The sequence below is a fragment of the Tachyglossus aculeatus genome, chromosome 26, assembly GCF_015852505.1.
Source record: "Tachyglossus aculeatus isolate mTacAcu1 chromosome 26, mTacAcu1.pri, whole genome shotgun sequence".
NCBI classification, from domain to species: Eukaryota; Metazoa; Chordata; class Mammalia; order Monotremata; family Tachyglossidae; genus Tachyglossus; species Tachyglossus aculeatus.
Window position 1 is genome coordinate 1,928,745 of NC_052091.1, and position 27,816 is coordinate 1,956,560.

Below are 27,816 nucleotides of genomic sequence, written 5' to 3' on the forward strand. Positions count from 1 at the left end.
CCCCGCCGTCCCGACTTAGGCCCAGCAGGGCAGTTTCAGGGGTGCAGGGAGTCCTGAGTCCCTGGTGGGTGGGGAGGGGGGACTCCCCGGGGGTCGGGGGCACCCGGAAAGCGGAGGGATGAGAGGGAGGGGAGGGGCTGATCTTAATAATAATAATAATAATAATAATGTTGGTATTTGTTAAGCGCTTACTATGTGCCAAGCACTGTTCTAAGCACTGGGAAGGTTACAAGGTGATCAGGTTGTCCCACGGGGGGGCTCACAGTCTTAATCCCCATTTTACAGATGAGGGAACTGAGGCACAGAGAAGTGAAGTGACTGGCCCAAAGTCACGCAGCTGACAATTGGCGGAGCCGGCATAGACAAGGTAATCAGATCGTCCCCCGCGGGGCTCACAGTCTTCATCCCTATTTTACAGATGAGGGAACTGAGGCCCTGAGAAGTTGAGTGACTTGCCCAGATGAGGGAACTGAGGCCCTGAGAAGTTGAGTGACTTGCCCAGGGTCACACAGCTGACAAGTGGTGGGGCCGGGATTTGAACCCACGACCTCTGACTCCAAAGCCCGGGCTCTTTCCACTGAGCCACACTGCTTCCCCATCTTAGGCCTGGGGACTAAGGTGGGGGAGACCCTCCCGGCAAGGCCCCCAGATCCTAACACTGGGCGACCTGTCCTGGGAAGGGGGTGAGGGTACGGGGTCGGGGGGCGACCGGGGATCAGGGGGCCCAGGGCGGGTGAGCCCACTGTTGGGTAGGGACTGTCTCTATATGTTGCCGACTTGTACTTTCCAAGCGCTTAGTACAGTGCTCTGCACACAGTAAGCGCTCAATAAATACGATTGATGATGATGAGACAAGGAGGGGGCAGGGGGAGAGGGGCAGCTCCCTCCAGGACCACCTTGCCGTCTTCCTCTCTAGACTTTCTAGACTGTGAGCCCACTGTTGGGTAGGGACCATCTCTATATGTTGCCAGCTTGTACTTCCCAAGCGCTTAGTCCAGTGCTTTGCACACAGTAAGTGCTCAGTAAATATGATTGATCGATTGACCGTCTGTATATGTTGCCAACTTGTACTTCCCAAGCGCTTAGTCCAGTGCTCTGCACACAGTAAGCGCTCAATAAGTACGACTGAATGAATGAATGAATCATGCCAACTTGTACTTCCCAAGCGCTTCGTCCAGTGCCCTGCACACAGTAAGCGCTCAATAAGTACGACTGAATGAATGAATGAATCATGCCAACTTGTACTTCCCAAGCACTTCGTCCAGTGCCCTGCACACAGTAAGCGCTCAATAAATACGATCGATTAATTGATTGACCGTCCCTCTATGTTGCCAACTCGTACTTCCCAAGCGCTTAGTCATCATCATCATCATCAATCGTATTTATTGAGCGCTTACTGTGTGCAGAGCACTGGACTAAGCGCTTGGGAAGTCCAAGTTGGCAACATCTAGAGACAGTCCCTACCCAACAGCGGGCTCACAGTCTAAAAGGGGGAGACGGAGAACAAAACCAAACATACTAACAAAATAAAATAAATAGAATAGATATGTACAAGCAAAATAGAGTAATAAATAGGTACAAACATATATACAGGTATATACACATATAGTCCAGTGCTCTGCACACAGTAAGCGCTCAATAAATACGACTGACTGGATGAACGAGTCATTATTATTAATACAGAACGACGGGACCCCCAGGCTTCAACTCTATGCTCCCGAGCGGCTAGAGAGACCCCCCCTCTCCCGGAGGCCTCGGCGTAGGCGAGGAGGAAGAGGGGAGGGCGCTCTAGGCGGGAGAAGGGGAGAAACTGCTTCCGGGGTCAGGGAAGCACTTCCGGTGTGGCGGGAGGGGTGGAGGAGGAGGGAGGGAGGGGTGGGTCAGTTGGTGGGATGGGTCGGGGCAGCCGCTGCCGCTAACAGGTGAGGGGCTATTCTATTTATTTTATTTTGTTAGTATGTTTGGTTTTGTTCTCTGTCTCCCCCTTTTAGACTGTGAGCCCACTGTTGGGTAGGGACCGTCTCTACATGTTGCCAACTTGGACTTCCCAAGCGCTTAGTCCAGTGCTCTGCACACAGTAAGCGCTCAATAAATACGATTGATTGATTGATCGCAGGAGACTTCCTCTCCCCCTCTTCACCCCCCCATCTTACCTCCTTCCCTTCCCCACAGCACCTGTATATATGTATATATGTTTGTACAGATGTATTACTCTATTACTCTATTTATTTTACTTGTACATATCTATTCTATTTATTTTATTTTGTTAGCAGGTTTGGTTCTGTTCTCTGTCTCCCCCTTTTAGACTGTGAGCCCGCTGTTGGGTAGGGACCGTCTCTAGATGTTGCCAACTTGGACTTCCCAAGCGCTTAGTCCAGTGCTCTGCACACAGTAAGCGCTCAATCAATACGATTGATTGATTGATCGCAGGAGACTTCCTCTCCCCCTCTTCACCCCCCCATCTTACCTCCTTCCCTTCCCCACAGCACCTGTATATATGTATATATGTTTGTACAGATTTATTACTCTATTACTCTATTTTACTTGTACATATCTATTCTATTTATTTTATTTTGTTCGTATGCTTGGCTTTGTTCTCCGTCTCCCCCTTTTAGACTGTGAGCCCACTGTTGGGTAGGGGCCGTCTCTATATGTTGCCAACTTGGACTTCCCAAGCGCTTAGTCCAGTGCTCTGCACACAGTAAGCGCTCAATAAATACGATTGATTGATTGATCGCAGGAGACTTCCTCTCCCCCTTCACCCCCCCATCTTACCTCCTTCTCTTCCCCACAGCACCTGTATCTATGTATATATGTTTGTACATATTTGTTACTCTATTTATTTATTTATTTTACTTGTACATATCTATTCTACTTATTTTATTTTGTTAGTAGGTTTGGTTTTGTTCTCTGTCTCCCCCTTTTAGACTGTGAGCCCACTGTGGGGTAGGGACCGTCTCTATATGTTGCCACCTTGTACTTCCCAAGCGCTTAGTCCAGTGCTCTGCACACAGTAAGCGCTCAATAAATACGATTGATTGATTTATCGCAGGAGACTTCCTCTCCCCCTCGTCCCCCTCTTCACCCCCCCTTCACCCCCCCATCTTACCTCCTTCCCTTCCCCACAGCACCTGTATATATGTTTGTACATATTTATTACTCTATTTTACTTGTACATATCTATTCTATTTATTTTATTTTGTTAGTATGTTTGGTTTTGTTCTCTTTCTCCCCCTTTTAGACTGTGAGCCCGCTGTTGGGTAGGGACTGACTCTATATGTTGCCAACTTGGACTTCCCAAGAGCTTAGTACATTGCTTTGCACAGAGTAAGCGCTCAATAAATACGATTGATTGATTGATTTGGGCAGGGCCAGAAGAAGGGGGTGCAGGGCATGGGGCTCCCCCCCCTCCTCCTTCTCCTCCTCCAGGGCGCCCCACTCCCCAATTTCCCCCAGGAAGCAGCTTTGAGTCCCCCGGGACCTTGCCTCCCTCCCCACCCAGAGATCCCCCTCGGTCCGGGAGGCCTTGCCCGGGACCCCCTCCCGGCACTCAGCCCCTGCCCCCCGCGGGACCGCCCACCCCGAGATCAATCAATCAATCAATCATATTTATTGAGCGCTTACTGTGTGCAGAGCACTGTACTAAGCGCTTGGGAAGTACAAGTTGGCAACACAGGGAGACAGTCCCTACCCAACAGTCAATCATCAATCAATCGTATTTATTGAGCGCTTACTGTGTGCAGAGCACTGGACTAAGCGCTTGGGAAGTCCAAGTTGGCAACATAGAGAGATGGTCCCCACCCAACAGAGGGCTCACAGTCTAAAAGGGAGAAGCAGAGAACAAAACCAAACATACTAACGAAATAAAATAAATAGAATAGATATGGACAAGCAAAATAAATAAATAGAGTAATAAATATGTACAAACATAGATACAGGTGCTGTGGGGAAGGGAAGGAGGTAAGATGGGATGGAGAGGGGGATGAGGGGGAAAGGAAGGAAGGGGCTCAGTCTGGGAAGGCCTTCTGGAGGAGGTGAGCTCTCAGTAGGGCCTTGAGGTCCTGTGTATATGTTTGTACATATTTATTACTCTATTTATGTTACTTGTACCTATCTATTCTATTTATTTTATTTTGTTAGTATGTTTGGTTTTGTTCTCTGTCTCCCCCTTTTAGACTGTGAGCCCACTGTTGGGTAGGGACTGTCTCTATATGTTGCCAACTTGTACTTCCCAAGCGCTTAGTACAGTGCTCTGCACACAGTAAGCGCTCAAAAAATATGATTGATTGATTGATCCGGGACCCCGACCCAAGAAGCCCCCTCCGGGAAGCGACCCTCTCTCTGGGCCCCGCTCTCGCGGAGACCCACCTCCCACATTGCCCAGATCCCTGGTCCTCCCCTCCTCGCCTCTCCCTCCAGAAACCCTTCCCGGGGACCCCTTCCCCCTTCCCGACCACCGGGACCTTTCCCCAAGACCCAGCCAGTCTCCCGGAGGAGCAGTCCTTCCTTCGATGCACCCCCCAACCCGGGACGTAGCCCGCCCCCCGAGGGACCCCCTCCCCCCCCCAACACGGAGCTTTGCCTTCATCCCAAAGACCTTTCTGAGAAAGGAGGGGGGCGGGGGGAGCTGGGACTAATTCCTGCTCGCAGGCTATTCCTGTATCCTGAGTCGTGGCCCAGGCACGCCGGCTCCAGACTCACATGCTCCTCTCCCTCCCTCTTCTCCCTTTCTCCCTTCCTCCTCTCCTACCCTTCCCTCTCTTTCTCTCATCCCTCCCTTGCCTCCCTTCCCTCTCTTTTCCTTCCTTTTCTCTCTCCCTTCCCTCTGTTCCTCTCCTTCCTCCCTCCCTTTCCTCTCTTCCTCCCGTCCCTCTCTCTCCCTTCCTCCTCTCTTCCCTTGCTCCCCTCCCTCTCTCCCTTCCCACTTTCCTTCCTCTCACCCGCCCCCAGGTTGTTCTGGAAAGGAGCAAGTTGCCCATCCCCACCCCGGGAGGGTCCTCCACAATGGTGTCTGTTACCATGGGTGAGTCTGTACCCTCCTCCCGGCTTTCCTGGCCCCTGGGATGGGGGTGGGGAGTCCCTGGGCAGCGGAAGAGCAGTGACAGCTGCGACCTTGGGGAATGCCGCTCTGCTGGCGGGGCTGGGTGGGGGTGGGGGCAACATTGAGGCCTGGAGCCCCTTTGCCACAGGACTTAGGGGATTTCTTGCACCTGTCAGGTAGGCCTAGAGACCGGTTTTCCTTTTGTGGGCACGTGGACTCCTGGATGCCCATTGAGGTCCCTTGCTCCATCTCCCTGTCATCTCCATCACCAGTCAGTGGTATTTATTTGAGCACTCACTGTGTGCAGAGCACTATACTGAGCGCTTGAGAGAGCACAATAGAAAATAGACACATTCCCTGCCCATAACAAGCTTACAGTCTAGAGGGATGAGCTTACAGCCTAGAGGGTGGCATTCGCTAACTACTGAAGTAGAGCGTTCGTTCATTCAGTTGTATTTAATGAGCACCTACTGTGTGCAGAGCACTGTACTAAGCGCTTGGGGAAGTACAGTGCAACAATAAAAAGTGACATTCCCTGGCCACCATGAACTTATAGTCTAGAAGGGGGGAGACAGACATAAGTACAAATAAATAAAATGACAGATATGGACATGAGTGGTGTGGGGCTGGGATGGGGGGGAAGAACAAAAGGAGCAAGTCGGGGCGATGCCGAAGGGAGTGGGAGATGAGGAAAAGCGGGGCTTAGTCTGGGAGTAGCCCCAGAGTAGCCCCAGCTGGTTCCCTGCCATCAGCTCTCCCCACACTGAGAGTGGTCGCAGCCCAGCCAGCTGTCTGTATGGTGCCAAGCCAGTGTCTCTGCCACCCAGGGCTCCACTGTCAGCTCTGTGCCTCAGGGGCAGCCCCCGTGGACCTCTTCTGACTGGCATGGCTGGCTTGGGCTCTGCCAACCTGTGCCCCCTCCCAGAGCCTGGGGCTGAACTGACTGGTTGTGCTGGACCTGTTCGGGGGGGGCGGGGGAGGGAAGGGGAGCCAATTAGTTCACGGAGATGGCAGACAGACCGACTCTGCGGGCGTGGGCTTCCCTGGGCACAGACCGTAAGCGTGAGGAGGTGGCAGGCAAACTGGGGGACAAGACTGGCAGGGCTGGGAGTTGATGGTGATGATGGTATTAAGTGCTTACTATGTGCCAGGCACTGTATTAAGCACTAGAGTGGTTATGAGCAAATCAAGTTGGACACAGTCCCTGTCCCGTGTGAGGCTTACAGACTCAATCCCCATTTTACAGATGAGGTAACTGAAGCACAGAGAAGTGAAGTGACTTGACAAGGATCACACAGCAGGCGAGTGGCAGAGTCAGGATTAGAACCCATGACCTGGTTCTCAGGCCTGTTCTCTATCCGCCACGCCATGCTGTTCGGGACAGGCTGGCGGTGGTCAGGCAAGGGTTCCCAGAAGACGTGGGATTTGGAACTGAGAACAAGGAGGCCACAAGCAGGCGGGGAGTGGGTGTGCGGGTTTGGGTTTTGCAACCTATGCTCTGAGGGGGTCGGAGATTGGTTTGGGGGGCCAGCTCGGAAAGCCAGCGAAGTCCTCCATGCATCAGCCAGCCAGCCAATCGTATTTATTGAGTGCTTATTGTGTGCAGAGCACTGTACTGAGCACTTGGGAAAGTAAAATATAACAATAAACAGACACCTGCCCTGCCCACAATGAGCTCAGCCTAGAGGTTGGTTGGGGTGGGGGGGAAGGGGGTCTCACCAAGTTCTCCCCCTCCTTCTTGCAGCCACGTCAGAGTGGATCCAGTTCTTTAAGGAAGCTGGGATCCCACCAGGACCTGCCGTTAACTACGCCGTGATGTTTGTGGACAACAGGTAGTAATGATAATAGTGATGATATTTGTTAAGGGCTCACTGTGCCGGGCACTGAACTAAGCGCAGGGGTGGTTGTAAGCAAATCGAGGTGGACAGTGTCTGTCTCACATGGTGCTCACAGTCTCGATCCCCAAATAACAGATGAGGTAACCGAGGCCCAGAGTAGTGAAGCGATTTGACCAAGGTCACAGAGCAGATAGTGGCGTGCGAGAGCCGGGGAACGTGGTGGGGACAGCACAGGAGAGGTAGAAAGCCCGATCTCGCCCTCTGGGAACGGATTAGCCAGGAGGCACGGAGCGGTAGGAGTTGCGGGAAGGCTTCCCTGAAGGCTTGGGCTTAAGCCGATGGAAAAGAGGAGCCAAACCATGGCCAGCCGGGCCGAGTCGAGGCCCCCCCCAGGTAGGCTCGTTGGGCCTGAGCCCAGCGCTCCTCTCTCCCTGGCAGGATCCAGAAGAACATGCTGCTGGACCTCAACAAGGAGATCATGAATGAGCTAGGGGTGACTGTCGTGGGTGACATCATCGCCATCCTCAAGCACGCCAAGGTGGTGTACCGCCAGGTGGGTGCCCGTGGCCCTCTCGCTGATGCCAGCTGGGGAGGTGGGGTCTCAGGAGGCCAGTCCCGGCTCCCGGCCTCAACCTCCAGCCTCAGGGGTCCGCTTCTCCTTAATGTCACCAGACTGTGTTTTGAGGGATCATTCATTCATTCGGTCATATTTTTATTGAACGCTTACTGTGTGCGGGTCACTGTACCAAGCACCTGGGAGAGTACCAAACAACAATAAATAGACACATTCCCTGCCCACGACGAGCCCTGGGGCCCGTCAGGCCGGGAGCTGGCTCAGCCCTGGAGCTCGCTCCTCAGAGTGTCTCTCTCACTCTACCCTCTTCTTCCCCGTCCCCTGAGGTAGCATCCACCCTGGCAGCCACCTCCTAGTTGGATTAGCCTGACCTTAGAGAGGTCACTGACATTACCCAAGGCTCTTAAACCGTTCTTTCTGACCAGGAGGGTCTTGGAGAGGAGTTGGTATCCCAGGTTTGACCCTTGGTCCTGGGCCCCTTAAGTAAGAGCCCAATTGAGCCATCTCTGATGCGGGCCTATACCTAGCACGCAGTGAGGGGGCCGTTCCCCTTCCAGGCAGTGTGTCAGTCCCCGTGCCCACAGGGGCCCAGGTGTTCGGATGGGGGCTTTGTGCCTTGCCCCACAACCGTGCGGAACCCCCCAAACTTGCCTTCTCCAGGATGTGTGCAAGGCGGCGACCGAGTCCATGTCCTCCAGCCCTGGTGGCCTGCAGTCGGAACTGAGGCGTAGTGCCAACAGCGGTGAGTGTGGGCCTGGCTGGGGACGAGGAGGAGGAGGAGGAGTCGGGTTGGGAGGAGGGGAGAACGAAGAGCCTGCTGAGGCCTCAGCGCTGACCCAGCCACCCCCTTCTCCCAGCGGCCACGCGGATGATCGCCAACAGCCTGAGCCGGGACTCACCCCCCTCCACTCCGGTGCGGCGGCCCGAGTCTGCCACTTCTAAGATCTCCGTCACCGTGTCCAACAAGATGGCAGTGAAGAACGCCAAGGCCGCAGGTGTGGGGGGTGGGGGTGCGCTGGCTGCGGGCCTCGCTCTCAGAAGGCGGGGGACGTGGGGTCGGGGCTGGCCGCAGGCCTCATTCTCGGAGGGGCCTGTGGGTGGGGGCCGATTGGCCTCAGGGCTTGCTCTCTGGGGCGGGGCTGATGGCAGGACTTTGTCTCAGAGGGCTTTGTGGGGGCGGGACCAGGCTCCAGGGGTGAAGAGGACCATCTTGGGGGCTGTTCGGGCAGGTGGGACTGGGGACCCGGGAGCCGGCACCGAACCAGGCATCCCGACACCTGGCCGGCATCCTTGCTCCGGGACCGCGAGGCAGGAATGCTATCCCTAGGGAAGCTGTGCCCTCTTGCTCTCTGGAAGCCCCCACCACCTGCCATTTGACAGCTGGGTGACCTTGGAGAAGGCATGTAATTTCTCTGGGCCTCGGTTTCCTTGTCTGTAAAATGGGGTTGAATTACCTGTTCCCTTTCCCCTTAGACTGTGAGCCTCATGTGGGATGGGGATCGGGTCAGACCTGATTACCTGATTATCTACCCTAGCGCCTACTACAATGCTTGGCACATAGTAAGTGCTTAACAGATACCCTAATTATTATTATTATTATCTTTCTGGGCACATACCAGGGCAGCTTACCCCTCCTCCGCCTCACTGGAGCCTGGGGTCGGTGGGTTTGGTGAGGCCGAAGCCTCAGGTACAGCCGGGCACCTGGCCGGAGGCAGGGTTTGGGCATGGAAAGGGGCCAGCCTGGCATAGGCATAGGTGAACACGTATGTGGGAGGCTGCCTGGGAGATTATCTATGTGTAAGTTTGTATTGGTGTGACATACTTTCCAAGCGCTTAGTACAGTGCTCTGCACACAGTAAGCACTTAGTAAATACGATTGAATAGATGACTGAGCGTGAAGGTGTCTCTGAGTGCATTCGCGTGTGAGCATGTTTGGTGTGTTTGAGAGCTCCCTTCTAGGATCGGGTCTCCTGGGGGTGGGCAGGAGGCCAGGTCGGCAACAGGTTTGCTGCAACCCCTCCCCTGGCCTCTCACCGTCCCCAGCTGTGGCCGACTCTGTGGACGAGAGCCCCGACGTCCCAGTGAAGCGGCGCCGGGTGACGGCGGAGATGGAGGGGAAGTACATCATCAACATGCCCAAGGGGACCACTCCGCGGACACGCAAGATCCTGGAGCAGCAAGCCGCCAGGGGTACTCAGCCTGGGGCGCCTTCCCTCTGGTTCACCCCCTTTCCTGTGCCCACCTGCCCCATCTCCCCTCTTCATCACCTTCCCATTGTCAGGTCTCCTCTGTCACTTCTGGTACTTGCTACAATCCTGGGTCACCCTCCCCTACCTCCCCATCCAATGTGGGATCTGTCCCGCCTCCCTCCCTCCCCCGCCGCTCCCTCTGGGTCTCCCACGGAAGGTCTCTCTCTCAGCCCACCGAGGGCCAGCTGCTCTCCAGCTCCCAGAATGGGGCAGAAGCCGGGCTGGGTGACGCGGTGGCCCAGGCGGGTGTCCGAGCAGCGGCCACCGGCCGGGAGGGTGTCGGTCCCTGACCAACGTCCTTGGTTCTCGCCCCGCCAGGACACCAGCGGACGTCCGTGTTCGACCGGCTCGGCGCTGAAACCAAGGCGGACACCACCAGTGCCAACAAGGTGGGGGTGGGGGAAGTAGCCTAAAAAGCGGGGGCTGGGCCAGGGCAGTGTGGTGGGTGGCTGACCCGCTTCCACTCGCTATTTTCCTCTGCTTCCTCCCACAGCCCACCGGGGTCTTCAGCCGCCTGGGGGACGCCCTGGAACCCGAGGAAGATCGGGTGGCCGACAGCGACGACGACAGTAGCTCGGTGCTGCAGTACGCCGGAGTCCTCAAGAGGACGTCCAAGCTCCTGCCCAAGGACAGTCCCAAGCCCGGCGTCCCCGTCAAGGCCAAGGCCACCAGCTCCCAAGCCAAGCCGGCCGCCCCCACCCTCCGACGGCTCGACGCCGGGCAGGGGGCACCGGAGAGGAAGGCCAAGCCGGTCGCCAAAGTCAGCGTGGTCCAGAGACTGGGCAAAGCGGCCCCGCCCCCCGAAGCCCAGGACTGCAGAGTGACCAGCACCAAGAGTAAGTCCCCGGCCAGGTTCCGGCTCATCATTCAGAGAACCGTGGCGTCCGCGAGCGTCAGCAGCAGCAGCGGTAGCGGCAGCGCCAGCGAGGGTCACAGTGCCCAGATGGACAACACGGGCCCCGTGAGCGTGTTCAAGAGACTCGGACGCAAGAGCAACTAGCCCCTCGCTGGCTGCCCCGCGGCCTCGCTGGACTCTGTCTGCGCTGCCCTCGGCCCCTCGCGGCCGCCGCACCTCTTCAGCTGCGCAACCTGGGCCTGGCTCGGCCTGTTCCCCTCCCCATCCTTGACGGTAGCGCCCTGGGTGGGCCAGCCTGGACCGAGCCAGCCGGGCTGAGGGGGCCTTTAGCCCGGCCAGCCTGGACCGAGCCAGCTGGGCTGAGGGGGCCTTTAGCCGTGCTGGGAGGAAGGTGTCAGGGAAAGCAGCCGGGCTGTGGCCAGGCCTCCACGCAGGCGCTACTGAGTGCCTGGAGATTTTCATGGGCCCGCCTGGGGTGGGACTTCACTTCCTAGCAGCCTTTAGAGGTCACCGTGTGTGGCCAGCACGCACTCCCTCTCCCCCCAGCACCCCTAAAGAGAGGCCCACTCAGTTTACTTCTGGACCCATTCAGCCCTGCTCTATTCTGGGCGAAAAGGGTGGGGTTGAAACTAGCCACGGTAGAACCTGTGGACCACCTCATTTTAACCTCCTCCTCCTCCTCCCTCTCCTTCTCTTCCTCCCCACCAAATACTTGGGCCACTGCAGTAGCCTGGGGTACAAGGGCCCTCCACTGCGCTCCCTCTGGCCCGGTACCCGCCCCTGCAAACCGCCGAAGCAGGTGGTAGAGACGGACTTTGGGTTGGGTTTGGGCCGCTTCCCAGAACGAATCCACCCCCTCCCCCTGGGATGTCTTCTCCCTGGGTCCCCAGGGAGAGCGGGGCAACCGAGGGGAGAGGTGCCCAGTGGTGCTCTTCACCCTGGCCACGCTGGGTACCCTGGGCGTTTGTCCCAGGGGCTTCTTGGGCCCTGACATTGGTGCCTAGCCCTTCGGTGGTCTCTCTGTGACAGAGGGTGGGGAAGCTCCTCTGCACACTCCAGGGGTGGCAGTGGTAGGCGGAGGGCACCCGGCATCCCTGCCCCATGCAGTCCTTCTCCCCGCTAACCCGCCGAGCCAGCTGTGAAGTGGGAGGGCAGGTGGGCCGGCGGGCGGTGGTTCCCCGTGGGGAGGGGGCGGACCGAACGGCCCCTTCCCTGCCCCCCAACTTTGCTCTCTCCTGCCGACCTGCCTCCTTCACACTCATTTCTCTTCTGTTTCTTGTGCCGCTGGGAAGGCCCGCCCACCCGCCGCTCCCTGCCCACCACCGTCCGTCCGTTGGAGCGCCCTCGCCGCCGCCGCCCGTGGCGCCCGGCTGCTCGGAACTGTTAGGACCGGCCGCCGCGGGTTGCCCAGGGTCACCGGGGGTCGCCGGGTCACCTCCCCCACCGTCCAGATGAGTTCGGGGGCTGGGGGGGACGGACTGGGGTCGGCGGCCGGGTCTTAGGGAGGGACGTGTGCGTGTGTTGGGAGGGTGTGTGCACACGGGTCCGGCCAGGTGAGCGTCTCCCCTGCCCGTCTCGTGGGTGGGGGAGGAAGGGAGGGGGAAAAAGCCGGTTTTAATATATTTTTTGTGACTTTCCTACTGTTTGCCCTGATGGGGCAAAGGAGAAAATGTTTTTCACTGTAATTTTTAGACGTAGAGCAATGTACCCCGTGTGGGCTGAGTGTTTCCTCACGCGCTAGGGAGACTGCTGAAAGATGGCTCCCTGCTTTGTGCAGCCGGGCCCATCGGCTGGCTAGCGAGAGCCAAGCTCCTGTCGATTAAAAACCAAACCGCGAGCAAAGCGGTCCCGTCCTGCCTCCCTCTCTTCCTTCCTCCCTCCTGGACTCCTTTCTGGCAGAGGGGATCGCCAGCCGGGGCATGGCCCTCCCTCCCCCCCTCAGCCCCACCTCTCCGGGGCAACAGGCCCTCCGGCCGGGGGTCATCGCGAGGGTGTCTGTCAACACATGAGCTGCCCTCTCTGCTCCCCTTTCTGCCCATTACCACAGCACCGGGGGCGGCCACCCAGCCTTGCCGGGCCCCGTGGGACCACAGGGGCTGTCAGGCCAGTCTGGGAGGTGGCACACTTCCACACGCTGTACTCTGCATGGGGGGATGAACATGGGGAGAAGTAGACACTGCTCTCTCTCCTTCCCTACCCCTTTTCCCTCTCTCAGGCCGATGTGGGAGCCAGCACACCTGCTTCCACACTTACCCCGTATTTGGAGCTAGGAGTGGGGCAAAGGAAGGAGTCAGACAATTGTGTGGAGCACTGGGCTAAGTTCTTGGGAGAGTACAATACGACAATAGATGACACATTCCCTGCCCATAATGAGCTTATTGTCTAGAAGGGGAGACAGACATTAGTATAAGTAAATTACAGATAGGGACATAAGTACTATGGGGATGGGAAGGGGGGATGAAAAAAGGGTGCAAGTCAGGGTGACAGAAGGGAGTTGGAGAAACAGAAAAGAGGGCTTTTTTTAGGGAAGGCCACTGGGAGGAGATGGGCCTTCAATAAGGCTCTGAAGCGGGGAGAGTCATTGTCAGACAGGAGGGAGGGTGTTTCAGGCCAGAGGCAGGATGTGGGTGAAGGGTTGGTGGTGAGATAGACGAGATTGAGGTATAGTTAGTAGGATGGCACTAAAGGAGCGAAGTGTGCGGGCTGGGTTGTAGTAGGAGAGTAGCGAGGTGAGGTAGGAGAGGGCAAGGTGATGGGCTTCTCTGAAGCCCTTCCCTACCTCTTCCCGTCTCAGTCTGATAGGAGAGCCAGCACGCCCACTCCTGTAGTCACTCTGCACCGGGAGCTAGGAGAGGGGCAAAGGAAGGAGGCTCAACCTGTGCCCATGATGGGCGGCCAGCCTGAGGGAAGGAGGGATGCACGTTATATTGGGCACCACGGGAGGGTTGGGGAGGATGTGGTTTCACTTAAAGGAGTTGTTGGGGCCGGTGCACACAGACCTAAGAAGTCTGGTTCATTAAGCCGAAGCTGTGATCTACTGACAGGTTTACAAACGGGAGAAGAGAGGAAGTGCAGAAACGGAAAACCCACCTGGATAGGAGCTTGGCCGATACAAGGCTCATTTGATTGAGTGTCCTGGCTTTCCTGACCGCTGGAACTGGAAGCTGTTGGCTATGGATTGTTGCAATCCCGTTGCATTGCTATGCCTACGCCCCTCAACCAGCCCAGGACTGTGGTCTTTCCAGCTCACAAGAGTCACAATTCTCTGGCCTACACCTGGCCACCTAGACTGTAAGCTCATTGTAGGCAGGGAATATATCTGTTTATTCTTGTTTTGTACTCTCCCAAGCACTTAGTTTAGAGGAGCAGCTTGGCATAGTGGTTAGAGCACAGGCCTGGGGGTCAGAAGGTCATGGGTTCTAATTCTGGCTCCCCCACATGTCTGGTGTGTGACCTTCGTCAAGTCACTTCACTTCTCTGTGCCTCAGTTCCCTCATCTGTAAAATGGGGAGTAAGACTGTGAGCCCCACTTGGAACAACCTGAATACCTTGTATCCACCCCGGCGCTTAGAACGGTGCTTGACACACAGCGCTTAACAAATACCATCATTATTATTCTCTGTGCCTCAGTTCCCTCATCTGTAAAATGGAGATCGTCACTGTGAGCCTCATGGGGGATAGGGACTGCATCCAAACCAATTTGCTTGTATCCACACCATTTCCTCGTACAGTGCCTGGCACATAGCGCTTAACAAATACCATAATCATTTTTATTTTTATATTGCTCTGCCCACAGTAAGCGCTCAATAAATACGATTGAATGACAGAGTGTGGATGCAGCGAGTTTTGAGGTGCTGTGGGACACCCATGAAGAGACGCCCTGGAGGCTGGAAGAAATGTGAGATTGGAGAAGCAGTGAGAGGTCAGGGTAAATAGGACTCATGTTGTCCACTGGACAAAGGATGTTTGGCCCTCTAGTAGGGAAGTCAGCAGGGAGTACCTCTAAAACTTGTTGCCGACTTGTACTTCCCGAGCGCTTAGTACAGTGCTCTGCACATAGTAAGCGCTCAATAAATACGATTGAATGAATGAATGAATGCATGATTGAATGAATAAAACGCTACGGGATGGGCCAGAGGCGTTTCTCCTCAACTCCTACAAAGTACTACTGAATAGATTGATCCTGTAGCACAAGGGACCAAGCAATGTAGAACCTAAATAGCTCATCTTCAGAAGTTTAGTTTTGACCGAAACAACCCGAGCTGCTCTGGAAGAGGTGGAAGAAGAGGCCATGTGGGCGGCGGGGGACGGGATGCCACGTATCTACCCATTCCTCAAAGGAGTCTGCATTGCACCACTTGTTTCCTCTGTGACCTTGGGCAAGTCACTTCACTTATGTGCCTGTTACCTCATCTGTAAAATGGGGAATAGGGCTGTGAGCACCGTGTGGAATAATAATACTAATGGCATTTATTAAGCGCTTACTACGTGCAGAGCACTGTTCTAAGCACGGGGAGGTTACCGGGTGATCAAGTTGTCCCACGGGGGGCTCACAGTCTTAATCCCCATTTTCCGGATGAGGTAACTGAGGCCCAGAGAAGTGAAGTGACTTGCCCAAAGTCACACAGCTGACAAGTGGCCCAGCCGGGATTTGACCCCATGACCTCTGACCCCAAAGCCCATGCTCTTTCCACTGAGCCATGCTGCTCAATCAATCAATCAATCAATCGTATTTATTGAGCGCTTACTGTGTGCAGAGCACTGTACTAAGCGCTTGGGAAGTACAAGTTGGCAACATATAGAGACAGTCCCTACCCAACAGTGGGCTCACAGTCTAAAAGGGGGACACAGAGAACAAAATCAAACATACTAACAAAATAAAATAAATAGAATAGATATATACAGGTAAAATAAATAAATGGAGTAATAAAATAAATAGAGTAATAAAATAAATAGAGTAATTTTACTCTACGGTCCCGGCCCTGACCCTTTTAGACCGTGAGCCCACTGTTGGGTAGGGACTGTCTCTATATGTTGCCAATTTGTACTTCCCAAGCGCTTAGCACAGTGCTCTGCACATAGTAAGCGCTCAATAAATACGATCGACGATGATGACGGCACAGAGTAAGCGCGGGGAAGCTGCTGTGGCTCAGTGGATAGAGCGTGGGCTTTGGAGTCAGAGGTCATGGGTTCAAATCCCAGCTCTGCCAACTGTCGGCTGTGCGACTTTGGGCAAGTCACTTCTCTGTGCCTCAGTTCCCTCATCTGTAAGATGGGCATTAAAATTGTGAGCCCCCCCGTGGGACAACCTCATCACCTCGTAACCTCCCCAGCACTTAGAACAGTGCTTCGCACATAGTAAGTGCTTAACAAATACCAACATTATTATTATTATTAATAAATACCACAATTATAATTGTATGCAAATCAGCCGCAAAGGGTGCCGGGAAGTCCTCTCCCCCTCGTCCCCCTCTCCATCCCCCCATCTTACCTCCTTCCCTCCCCCACAGCACCTGTATATATGGTTGTACATATTTATTACTCTATTTATTTATTTATTTATCTTACTTGTACATTTCTATCCTATTTATTTTATTTTGTTGGTATGTTTGGTTCTGTTCTCTGTCTCCCCCTTTTAGACTGTGAGCCCACTGTTGGGTAGGGACCGTCTCTATGTGTTGCCAATTTGTACTTCCCAAGCGCTTAGTCCAGTGCTCTGCACATAGTAAGCGCTCAATAAATACGATTGATTGATTGATTGATTGATTCTCTGTGTCTCAGTTACCTCATCTGTAAGATGGGCATTAAAATTGTGAGCCCCCCCCGTGGGACAACCTCATCACCTCGTAACCTCCCCAGCACTTAGAACAGTGCTTCGCACATAGTAAGTGCTTAACAAATACCAACATTATTATTATTATTATTAATAAATGCCACAATTATTATTATATGCAAATCAGCCGCAAAGGGGGCCGGGAAGTCCTCTCCCCCTCGTCCCCCTCTCCATCCCCCCATCTTACCTCCTTCCCTCCCCCACAGCACCTGTATATATGGTTGTACATATTTATTACTCTATTTATTTATTTATTTATCTTACTTGTACATTTCTATCCTATTTATTTTATTTTGTTGGTATGTTTGGTTCTGTTCTCTGTCTCCCCCTTTCAGACTGTGAGCCCACTGTTGGGTAGGGACTGTCTCTATGTGTTGCCAACTTGTACTTCCCAAGCGCTTAGTACAGTGCTCTGCACATAGTAAGCGCTCAATAAATACGATTGATTGATTGATTGATTCTGCGCATGCGCCCTGTCGCCGCTTTCCCCGCCTGCGCCTGCGCAGGTGCTTCTTCAACGGAGGTGGGCGGACGCTCTGCTTTCCTCATTGCGCCTGCGCACGGGGTTCTTGCCCCGCCCCCCCATTGGTTCTGCGCCGGCGCACAGCCACCTTCGCGCCTGCGCATCCCCCCGCCCGCCCCCGACCCGGCGGCTGCGCGCGCACCCATCTCCCCCCTCCCGCCCCTGACGTCAATTCCTGTTGGTGGAGGGCGAGGGCGGTAGTTCCGGTGGGGGAGTAAAGGTGGGGGGGGGGCGGGGGGGAGCCGTCGGGGCGGACACGGAGGAGGCCCGACCGACGGTGGGGGGTGAGGAGCAGCGGCCGGCGGAGGGCGGCGATGGGCCGGACCCGGGGCCCCCCGAGGAGTCGCGGTGGCCGGCGGTGACAGGTGAGGGCGGCTTCGTTCTCCTCCTCGGGGTCATTCCAGTAACCTCCCCCACCCCCCCCCCCCCCGCCCGCGCCGATGGTTCCGCCCAGACCCCCTGGGGCGCCCAGGGTGGAATGTACCATCTCTCCCCACACGGGGGCGGGGGGGAGCGACAACGGACGCTCGCCCCTCTCCTGAGATGCCCGGCCGGGAGGGCGCCCTGGAGGAGGGGGGCTTCTTGGGGGGGGGTGAAAGGTCAAGAGGGCGGGTGCCTAGGACAGCTTTGGGACCCCCCCCCCCCTTGCCCGTCCCTCGGAAAGAAGGCGGTGTTTAAGGAGCCCGCTGGTGGGTAGGGACTGTCTCTCGATGTTGCCAATTTGTCCTTCCCAAGCGCTTAGTCCAGTGCTCTGCACATAGTAAGCGCTCAATAAATACGATTGATGATGATGATGATGATGATCTCCCCCTCGTCCCCCTCTCCATCCCCCCATCTTACCTCCTTCCCTTCCCCACAGCACCTGTATCTATGTTTGTACATATTTGTTACTCTATTTTACTTGTACATATCTATTTATTTTATTTTGTTAGTATGTTTGGTTTTGTTCTCTGTCTCCCCCCTTTAGACTGTGAGCCCGCTGTTGGGTAGGGACTGTCTCTAGATGTTGCCAATTTGTCCTTCCCAAGCGCTTAGTCCAGTGCTCTGCACATAGTAAGCGCTCAATAAATACGATTGATGATGATGATGATGATCTCCCCCTCGTCCCCCTCTCCATCCCCCCCCATCTTACCTCCTTCCCTTCCCCACAGCACCTGTATCTATGTTTGTACAGATTTATTACTCTATTTTACTTGTACATATCTATTCTATTTATTTTATTTTGTTAGTATGTTTGGTTTTGTTCTCTGTCTCCCCCCTCTAGACTGTGAGCCCGCTGTTGGGTAGGGACTGTCTCTAGACGTTGCCAATTTGTCCTTCCCAAGCGCTTAGTCCAGTGCTCTGCACATAGTAAGCGCTCAATAAATACGATTGATGATGATGATCTCCCCCTCGTCCCCCTCTCCATCCCCCCCATCTTACCTCCTTCCCTTCCCCACAGCACCTGTATCTATGTTTGTACAGATTTATTACTCTATTTATTCTACTTGCACATATCTATTCTATTTATTTTATTTTGTTAGTATGTTTGGTTTTGTTCTCTGTCTCCCCCTTTTTAGACTGTGAGCCCACTGTTGGGTAGGGACTGTCTCTAGATGTTGCCAATTTGTCCTTCCCAAGCGCTTAGTCCAGTGCTCTGCACATAGTAAGCGCTCAATAAATACGATTGATGATGATGATGATGATCTCCCCCTCGTCCCCCCTCCATCCCCCCCATCTTACCTCCTTCCCTTCCCCACGGCACCTGTATCTATGTTTGTACATATTTATTACTCTATTTTACTTGTACATATCTATTCTATTTATTTTATTTTGTTAGTAGGTTTGGTTTTGTTCTCTGTCCCCCCCCCTTTTAGACTGTGAGCCCGCTGTTGGGTAGGGACTGTCTCTAGATGTTGCCAATTTGGACTTCCCAAGCGCTTAGTCCAGTGCTCTGCATATAGTAAGCGCTCAATAAATACGATTGATGATGATGATCTCCCCCTCGTCCCCCTCTCCATCCCCCCCATCTTACCTCCTTCCCTTCCCCACAGCACCTGTATCTGTTTGTACATATTTATTACCCTATTTATTTTACTTGTACATATCTATTCTATTTATTTTATTTTGTTAGTATGTTTGGTTTTGTCCTCTGTCTCCCCCTTTTAGACTGTGAGCCCGCTGTTGGGTAGGGACTGTCTCTAGATGTTGCCAATTTGTACTTCCCAAGCGCTTAGTACAGTGCTCTGCACATAGTAAGCGCTCAATAAATACGATTGATGATGATGATGATGATCTCCCCCTCGTCCCCCCTCCATCCCCCCCCATCTTACCTCCTTCCCTTCCCCACAGCACCTGTATCTATGTTTGTACATATTTATTACTCTATTTTACTTGTACATATCTATTCTATTTATTTTATTTTGTTAGTAGGTTTGGTTTTGTTCTCTGTCCCCCCCCCTTTTAGACTGTGAGCCCGCTGTTGGGTAGGGACTGTCTCTAGATGTTGCCAATTTGGACTTCCCAAGCGCTTAGTCCAGTGCTCTGCACATAGTAATTGCTCAGTAAATACAATTGATGATGGTGATCTCCCTCTCGTCCCCCTCTCCATCCCCCCATCTTACCTCCTTCCCTTCCCCACAGCACCTGTATATATGTTTGTACATATTTATTACTCTATTTTACTTGTACATATCTATTCTATTTTATTTTGTTGGTATGTTTGGTTTTGTTCTCTGTCTCCCCCTTTTAGACTGTGAGCCCGCTGTTGGGTAGGGACTGTCTCTAGATGTTGCCAATTTGTCCTTCCCAAGCGCTTAGTCCAGTGCTCTGCACATAGTAAGCGCTCAATAAATACGATTGATGATGATGATGATGATCTCCCCCTCGTCCCCCTCTCCATCCCCCCCATCTTACCTCCTTCCCTTCCCCACAGCACCTGTATCTATGTTTGTACATATTTATTACTCTATTTTACTTGTACATATCTATTCTATTTATTTTATTTTGTTAGTAGGTTTGGTTTTGTTCTCTGTCTCCCCCTTTTAGACTGTGAGCCCACTGTTGGGTAGGGACTGTCTCTAGATGTTGCCAATTTGTCCTTCCCAAGCGCTTAGTCCAGGGCTCTGCACATAGTAAGCGCTCAATAAATATGATTGATGATGGTGATCTCCCCCTCGTCCCCCTCTCCATCCCCCCATCTTACCTCCTTCCCTTCCCCACAGCACCTGTATATATGTTTGTACATATTTATTACTCTATTTTACTTGTACATATCTATTCTATTTTATTTTGTTGGTATGTTTGGTTTTGTTCTCTTTCTCCCCCTTGTAGACTGTGAGCCCGCTGTTGGGTAGGGACTGTCTCTATATGTTGCCAATTTGTACTTCCCAAGCGCTTAGTACAGTGCTCTGCACATAGTAAGCGCTCAATAAATACGATTGATGATGATGATGATGATGATCTCCCCCTCGTCCCCCTCTCCATCCCCCCATCTTACCTCCTTCCCTTCCCCACAGCACCTGTATATATGTTTGTACATATTTATTACTCTATTTATTTTACTTGTACATATCTATTCTATTTATTTTATTTTGTTGGTATGTTTGGTTTTGTTCTCTGTCTCCCCCTTTTAGACTGTGAGCCCGCTGTTGGGTAAGGACTGTCTCTAGATGTTGCCAATTTGTACTTCCCAAGCGCTTAGTCCAGTGCTCTGCACATAGTAAGCGCTCAGTAAATACGATTGATGATGATGATGATGATCTCCCCCTCATGTCCCTCTCCATCCCCCCATCTTACCTCCTTCCCTTTCCCACAGCACCTGTATCTATGTTTGTACATATTTATTACTCTATTTTAATATTTGTATATATGTTTGTACAGATTTATTACTCTATTTATTCTACTTGCACATATCTATTCTATTTATTTTATTTTGTTAGTATGTTTGGTTTTGTTCTCTGTCTCCCCCTTTTAGACTGTGAGCCCGCTGTTGGGTAGGGACTGTCTCTAGATGTTGCCAATTTGTACTTCCCAAGCGCTTAGTACAGTGCTCTGCACATAGTAAGCGCTCAATAAATACGATTGATGATGATGATGATGATGATCTCCCCCTCGTCCCCCTCTCCATCCCCCCATCTTACCTCCTTCCCTTCCCCACAGCACCTGTATATATGTTTGTACGTATTTATTACTCTATTTATTTTACTTGTACATATCTATTCTATTTATTTTATTTTGTTAGTAGGTTTGGTTTTGTTCTCTGTCTCCCCCCTTTAGACTGTGAGCCCGCTGTTGGGTAGGGACTGTCTCTAGATGTTGCCAATTTGTACTTCCCAAGCGCTTAGTCCAGTGCTCTGCACATAGTAAGCGCTCAATAAATACGATTGATGATGATGATGATGATGTCCCCCTCGTCCCCCTCTCCATCCCCCCCATCTTACCTCCTTCCCTTCCCCACAGCACCTGTATCTATGTTTGTACATATTTGTTACTCTATTTATTTTACTTGTACATATCTATTTATTTTATTTTGTTAGTATGTTTGGTTTTGTTCTCTGTCTCCCCCCTTTAGACTGTGAGCCCGCTGTTGGGTAGGGACTGTCTCTAGATGTTGCCAGTTTGTACTTCCCAAGCGCTTAGTCCAGTGCTCTGCACATAGTAAGCGCTCAATAAATATGATTGATGATGATGATCTCCCCCTTGTCCCCCTCTCCATCCCCCCCATCTTACCTCCTTCCCTTCCCCACAGCACCTGTATCTATGTATATATGTTTGTACAGATTTATCATCATCATCATCATCAATCGTATTTATTGAGCGCTTACTATGTGCAGAGCACTGTACTAAGCGCTTTATCACTCTATTCTACTTGCACATATCTATTCTATTTATTTTATTTTGTTAGTATGTTTGGTTTTGTTCTCTGTCTCCCCCCTTTAGACTGTGAGCCCGCTGTTGGGTAGGGACTGTCTCTAGATGTTGCCAATTTGTACTTCCCAAGCACTTAGTACAGTGCTCTGCATATAGTAAGCGCTCAATAAATACGATTGATGATGATGATCTCCCCCTCATCCCCCTCTCCATCCCCCCCATCTTACCTCCTTCCCTTCCCCACAGCACCTGTATCTATGTATATATGTTTGTACATATTTATTACTCTATTTGTTTGTACATATTTATTACTCTATTTACTTATTCTACTTGTACATATCTATTCTATTTATTTTATTTTGTTAGTATGTTTGGTTTTGTTCTCTGTCTCCCCCTTTTAGGCTGTGAGCCCACTGTTGGGTAGGGACTGTCTCTAGATGTTGCCAATTTGTACTTCCCAAGCGCTTAGTACAGTGCTCTGCACATAGTAAGCACTCAATAAATACGATTGATGATGATGATGATTGGAGAGCGCATCCTGCCCCCCCAACCTTACCCCCCCGAGCAGGTGATGGGGGGGGGGCGGGGGAAGCGCTCTGTACAGTGCTTTACACCCAGTCGGCGCTCAGTACATAAGACGGAAGGGGAAGGGCGGGCAGGAGAACGGGATGGAAGGATTCAGTCGTATGGAGCGCTTATTGGGTGCAAAGCACTGTACTAAGCGCCTGAACGAAGGACGTTTTGAGCACTTACTGTTTGCCAAAGACTATACTAAGCGCCTGAACGAAGGGTATATTGAGCGCTTACTGTATGCAAAGCCCATCCGCCAGGCTAGCTCTCTTCCTCCCTTCAAGGCCCTACTGAGAGCTCACCTCCTCCAGGAGGCCTTCCCAGACTGAGTCCATTCCTTCCTCTCCCCCTGTCCATACCCCCCACCTTACCTCCTTCCCTTCCCCACAGCTCCTGTATGTATGTATATATGTCTGTACATAGTTATTACTCTATTTATTTATTTACTTATTTTATTTGTACATATCTATTCTATTTATCTTATTTTGTTAGTATGTTTGGTTTTGTTCTCCGTCTCCCCCTTTTAGACCGTGAGCCCACTGTTGGGTAGGGACTGTCTCTATATGTTGCCATCTTGTACTTCCCAAGCGCTTAGTACAGTGCTCTGCACACCGTAAGCGCTCAATAAATACGATTGATTGATTGACTACTAAGCGCTTGAATGAAGGATGTATTGAGCGCTTACTGTATGCAAAGGACTACTAAGCGCTTGAATGAAGGATGTATTGAGCGCTTACTGTATGCCAAGTGAGCACACTTCTAGACTGGGAGCCCGTTGTTGGGTAGGGACCGTCTCTATACGTTGCCGACTTGTAATTCCCAAGCGCTTAGTACGGTGCTCTGCACACAGCGCTCAATAAATACGGTTGAATGAGTGAATGCAAAACACTGTACTGAGCGCCGAATGAAGAGTGAAAGCAGGTTAGATTGGGGGCGGGCCGGATTTTGGGGTGAGATCGGGCTGACCCATAAGGGGCCGGACTCCGCCAAGGTTTTTGAGGGGCACTGAGGCAGGATTCCCCCTCGCCACAACGTGGGAAGGCCGGGACCCGTCGGCTAATCTTGGGGACAGGGGCCAGTGGCAGGCGGTGACAATCAGGCAGTCGTTGGAACTTTCTTTTACGCTCCGCCTTCTCGTCCAGACCGCGGAGTGTTTAATCATCATCAATCGTATTTATTGAGCGCTTACTGTGTGCAGAGCACTGTACTAAACGCTTGGGAAGTACAAGTTGGCAACATATAGAGACAGTCCCTACCCAACAGTGGGCTCACAATCTAAAAGGGTGGGTTCACAGTCTAAAAGTTTAAGTTCTCAGCTCCGTCGTTCCCGCGGTGGTGTTCGCTGTACAAAATCAGCTGCGAGTCCAGGGAGGTGGGTTTTTACCCAGAGACAGTCCTGCCCTCCCAGTGTTGTCCGAGGCAGAGGATGGAGGCTAAATGGGGAGGTGGGATTGTCGTAAGTCAACAGGGGGGTGGGGACTGGAACGTTTTTTTCCTCCCGTGAAAATGGCCCTTCGTGTGGGCATCGGATTTTCACAACACCCTCCCCCGGACGGGGATGGGGATTGGTAGGAGGCAAAAGCCCGTAGTGTTTGGTGAAAATGTCTCCCAGAAACGTCTCCCCCAAGCCATCTGGGTTTGTTTTCTCAATCCGGCGGCTCCCGATGGAAGCAGACACCCACATTGCCACACTCTACACACACACACCCCACCCCACCCCCCGGTGGGGCAGAATTGTTATGTTTAATTTGATGTTGCTCTGGGGTTAGCAAAAGCAGGTGGCTGTCCACCCTGACGTTACGGTGACATGTACCCACACCACGACCTTTGCCCTGGCCGTTTCCAGGATTCCCGGCATCTCCCCCCGGGCGTCCCCCCCTGGCTTCTTGGCGGCTTCAGAGCCGCCAGGGCCTCAGGGATGCCTTCGTTTGTGGGACCCAGCGGCCTGAGGGGAAGGGTTTTGTTGTTCAGCTCATGCAACCTCCCCCATCTCCTGCCCCGGAGGCCTGACAGAGCCACGGTGAGGAGCCACATCCACGGTGTGTTTCCCACGGAGAATCATCCCTGGCCGCTGTGATTTCCCCTGCCGGAGTCCTGGGGTTGGACAGGTGGACAGGCTTCACTGAAATGGGCAGCCAGTGCCCACTGCACCTGGCTCCGTCATTCCCCCCTGCCCCGGCAGATCCTCTGTCCCCAGTCAGCCTGGTTGCTAATGGAAACCACAGGCAGGCAAAGAGGATGGCGCGGGGCAGAAGCGGTGGGTGGAGGGATTGGCATGGGGCAGGAGTAGTGGGCAGTTGCGTGCTGGGCCAGGGACCCATCTCCCTTTGGGCCTGCCCTGAATTGACTTTGTCCTCGCTGTGCCGGTGTTTGGCGCTGCCTTCTGACCTCTGTTAATATTAAGCCACCAGGCCCTGCAGGTCGAGTGTCCGGGGGCGGGGGGGGGGGGGTCCGTTTCCCTTTCTGGGGTCATGTGGCCTGCCCCCCTCCTCCTCAGGGGACGGTCCTCCTTTGGTCCCCGTCGGAGGTGCCCCAGTTGGCAGGGGGAGACTGCAGGGTTCTGCCCCCCAGGCGAGGGGGTTGCCCCGGTCCAGCAGCCTGTAGTGGGTGATGGCACATAAACAAGAATATCTTTTCCCTCTCTGCCTCCCTTTCCCCCCCCTCCCTCTGGACCCCCCAACTTCCCTGCCGGCACCCAACCGCGGCCTGGTCATCCCCAACCGCTGTGGTTCTCTCTCTTGCTTCCACCTTCTGTTGCTAGCAGACCGCAGGGTACTGTTCTAGATCCTGGGAAATTTGAGACACAGTTTCTGCCCTCAATCAATCAATCAATCAATCGTATTTATTGAGCGCTTACTATGTGCAGAGCACTGTACTAAGCGCTTGGGAAGTACAGATTGGCAACACATAGAGACAGTCCCTACCCAACAGTGGGCTCACAGTCTAAAAGGGGGAGACAGAGAACAGAACCAAACATACCAACAAAATAAAATAGGATAGAAATGTACAAGTAAAATAAATAAATAAATAAATAGAGTAATAAATATGTACAACCATATACATATATACAGGTGCTATGGGGAAGGGAAGGAGGTAAGATGGGGGGATGGAGAGGGGGACGAGGGGGAGAGGAACTCAAGGAACTCTAGGGCAGAAGGCTAGTTTCTGCCACTGTAAGGCGAGGCAGATGGGGCCATAGAGCTGATGGAAGTCCCGCATTTTAGCTCTGTAGGTGGACAGGTGGGGTGGGGAGGGGATTGGGTTGGGGGCCAACTTCTCTCCCTTTCTGTGTCGACCCCAGGCCTTTGCTCCATCTGCCTCTCTGGGGCAACCTCCAGTGGTTGCCCATTCTCCTCTGCACCAAACAGAAACTCCTCACCATCGGCTTTAAAGCAGTCCATCACCTTGCCCCCTCCTACCTCACCTTGCTATTCTCCTACTACAGCCCAGCCTCACACTTCGCTCCTCTAATGCCAACCTACTCACTGGGCCTCGATTTCATCTGTCTCACCGCCGACCCCTTTCCCATGTCCTCCTCCTAGCCCGGAACTTCCTCTCCTTCCATATATGCCAGACCACCACTCTCCCCAGTTTAAAGCATTACCAAGGTCACATCTCTTCTAAGAGGCCTTCCCCGATTAAGCCTTCTTTTCCCTGACTCCCTATTCCTTTTACGTTGTCTGTGCTCTTGGGTCTGTGACCTTTGGGCATTTGATATTCACCTCACCCACAACCCCACAGCACTTATGTATGTGTCTTTAAATTATATATTATAAGTTATTAATGCCTGACTCCCCTCAAGTCTGTAAGCTCGTTGTAGGCAGGGAATGTGTCTGCCAACTCTGTTGTATTCTCCCAAGTGCTTAGTAATAATAATAATTTTGGTATTTGTTAAGCACCTACTATGTGCGAAGCACTGTTCTAAGCGCTGGGGAGGATACAGGTGATCAGGTTGTCCCATGTGGGGCTCACAGTCTTAATCCCCATTTTACAGATGAGGTAACTGAGGCACAGAGAAGTCAAGTGACTTGCCCAGTGTCACACAGCTGACAAGCGGCGGAGCCGGGATTTGAACCCATGACTCCAAAGCCCAGGCTCTTTCCATTGAGCCACGCTGCTTCCCTGTGCTGTGCATATAGTAAGCGTTCAATAAATACCATTGATTGATTGAATGAGGACCCTCTCCCCTCCTCTGCAGTGGAACACAGCTCTGGATTCGTACAGTGCAGCCCCATCCTCATTCTCTCTGCCAATCAGTCAATCAATCAATGGTATTTATTGGGCGCTTACTACATGCAGAGCCTAATACTTAGTGCTTGGGAGAGTACAATAGAACAGATTGGATATATGTGTTCTCTGCCCACAAGGCGCTTACGGTTTAGAGGGGGAGACAGACATTAAAATAAATTACAGACATGTTCATAAGTGTGGTGGGGGTGGGGTGAATAAAGGGTACAAATCCCAGTGTAAGGGACACCTCGGGGTTCTCTGGGAGGAGCGTGACTCTGGATTTAGCTACCTGGCCTGTTTGCTCTCTGGGTCCTAGCCCCGGCTGACCCACCGGCAACCTTGGGGTTTGTCTCAGCAGTCCCTGGGGCTTGTCGTAGAACCGGGTTCTCTAATTCTCCCCTGAGCTCCTCTCCTTCTATCAGACCCCGGGTGCTCCTGGGCCTCTGCTCCTCTAACCGCCCCACGGTTGGTGTCCAGTCCCAGGATATGCCTCTGTGGCTCACCCCACCCCCGTCTTTCCTCCCCTCTTTCCGGGCCATCTGTAGCCCCCGACTACTGGACCCCCAAGCCCCAGCCTTTGCAGAAGGCCTCTCCCTTCCGGCTCTGGACACTGTTTCCCCTCACGATTCCTTTGTTGCCTCTCTGGGCTCTTCCACGCCAAACTTGGCCGTGGTCTTCACTTTTTTCTGCTTCCCAACCATAGCAGAGCCCCCTCCCCTGGGGTCCCCCGCACCATCACGGGGAGCCTGAGAGCTCGCTCCCGTCTGTCCTCTCTTCCCCACTGGTCCACATGAGGCTGGGGATTCCCCCGTCCCGTCCCCCCCCTTCACCCTCCCATTTCACAGATAGACATGCCGAGGCCACGAGCAAGATGGAGGGCCGGATTTCCCCCACAACCACACGGCACATCAGTGGTGGGGCTGGGGCCAGAGAGCAAAGGAGCCTCCTTGTTGGGGAGTCCTTGGGCGGCCCCCTTGGCGGACAGGAGGGACGGGGCGGGGAAGGTCCCAGAGGCACCGATTATGTGCTCAGAGGCGGCCGGGTCTGGGGGTGGGGTTGGCCGCTGCCACCCAATCCGGCCAGCCGGCCACTGGAGCCACTGGCAACCGTCCTCTGGAGATGAAAGGACAGGCCGCGGTGGGGGGGGGAGCAGAACTGGGAGGCTCTGGGGAGGGAGGGGGGGACGGCTGGGCTGGTTTCTGGGGGAGGTCAGAAATGGGGAGGACCCGTCCCCCTCCAGTCCCTGCCACC

At 53.2% G+C, this 27,816-nt stretch overlaps 2 protein-coding genes across 6 annotated transcripts in view; both read left to right on the top strand.

Moving 5' to 3' along the window:
- Positions 1 to 1,883: 1,883 nt before the first annotated feature.
- On the top strand, positions 1,884 to 12,411 carry C26H19orf47 (chromosome 26 C19orf47 homolog). Of its 2 annotated transcripts, none has more exons than XM_038767123.1 (9): positions 1,884 to 1,922; positions 4,951 to 5,023; positions 6,786 to 6,873; positions 7,318 to 7,432; positions 8,114 to 8,195; positions 8,311 to 8,448; positions 9,497 to 9,643; positions 10,021 to 10,091; positions 10,196 to 11,938. In XM_038767123.1, the coding sequence occupies exons 2-9, from the start codon at positions 5,005 to 5,007 to the stop codon at positions 10,700 to 10,702; spliced, it is 1,167 nt and encodes a 388-aa protein (XP_038623051.1). In that variant the 5' UTR covers positions 1,884 to 1,922; positions 4,951 to 5,004; the 3' UTR covers positions 10,703 to 11,938. The 2 variants fall into 2 exon arrangements, with proteins under 2 accessions (XP_038623051.1, XP_038623052.1); XM_038767124.1 differs by lacking the exon at positions 1,884 to 1,922 and having other exon boundaries at positions 4,882 to 5,023; positions 10,196 to 10,538; positions 11,851 to 12,411.
- A 4,804-nt stretch (positions 12,412 to 17,215) lies between these two features.
- The window catches only part of AKT2 (AKT serine/threonine kinase 2), a 29,480-nt gene continuing 18,879 nt past the window's right edge, over positions 17,216 to 27,816 (top strand). For all 4 annotated transcript variants that reach the window (XM_038767331.1, XM_038767332.1, XM_038767333.1 and 1 more), the window contains exon 1: positions 17,216 to 17,279. The gene's annotated coding sequence lies outside the window, so the exon portion shown is untranslated. The remainder of the gene's footprint in view (positions 17,280 to 27,816) is intronic.

What these genes read in the sequence shown, in the direction of transcription:
- C26H19orf47 (XM_038767123.1), top strand. An exon ending in CCAAGGTGGTGTACCGCCAG is followed by an intron (nt 7,433 to 8,113) that starts GTGGGTGCCCGT and finishes TGCCTTCTCCAG; the next exon opens with GATGTGTGCAAGGCGGCGAC. An exon ending in GAAGAACGCCAAGGCCGCAG is followed by an intron (nt 8,449 to 9,496) that starts GTGTGGGGGGTG and finishes CACCGTCCCCAG; the next exon opens with CTGTGGCCGACTCTGTGGAC.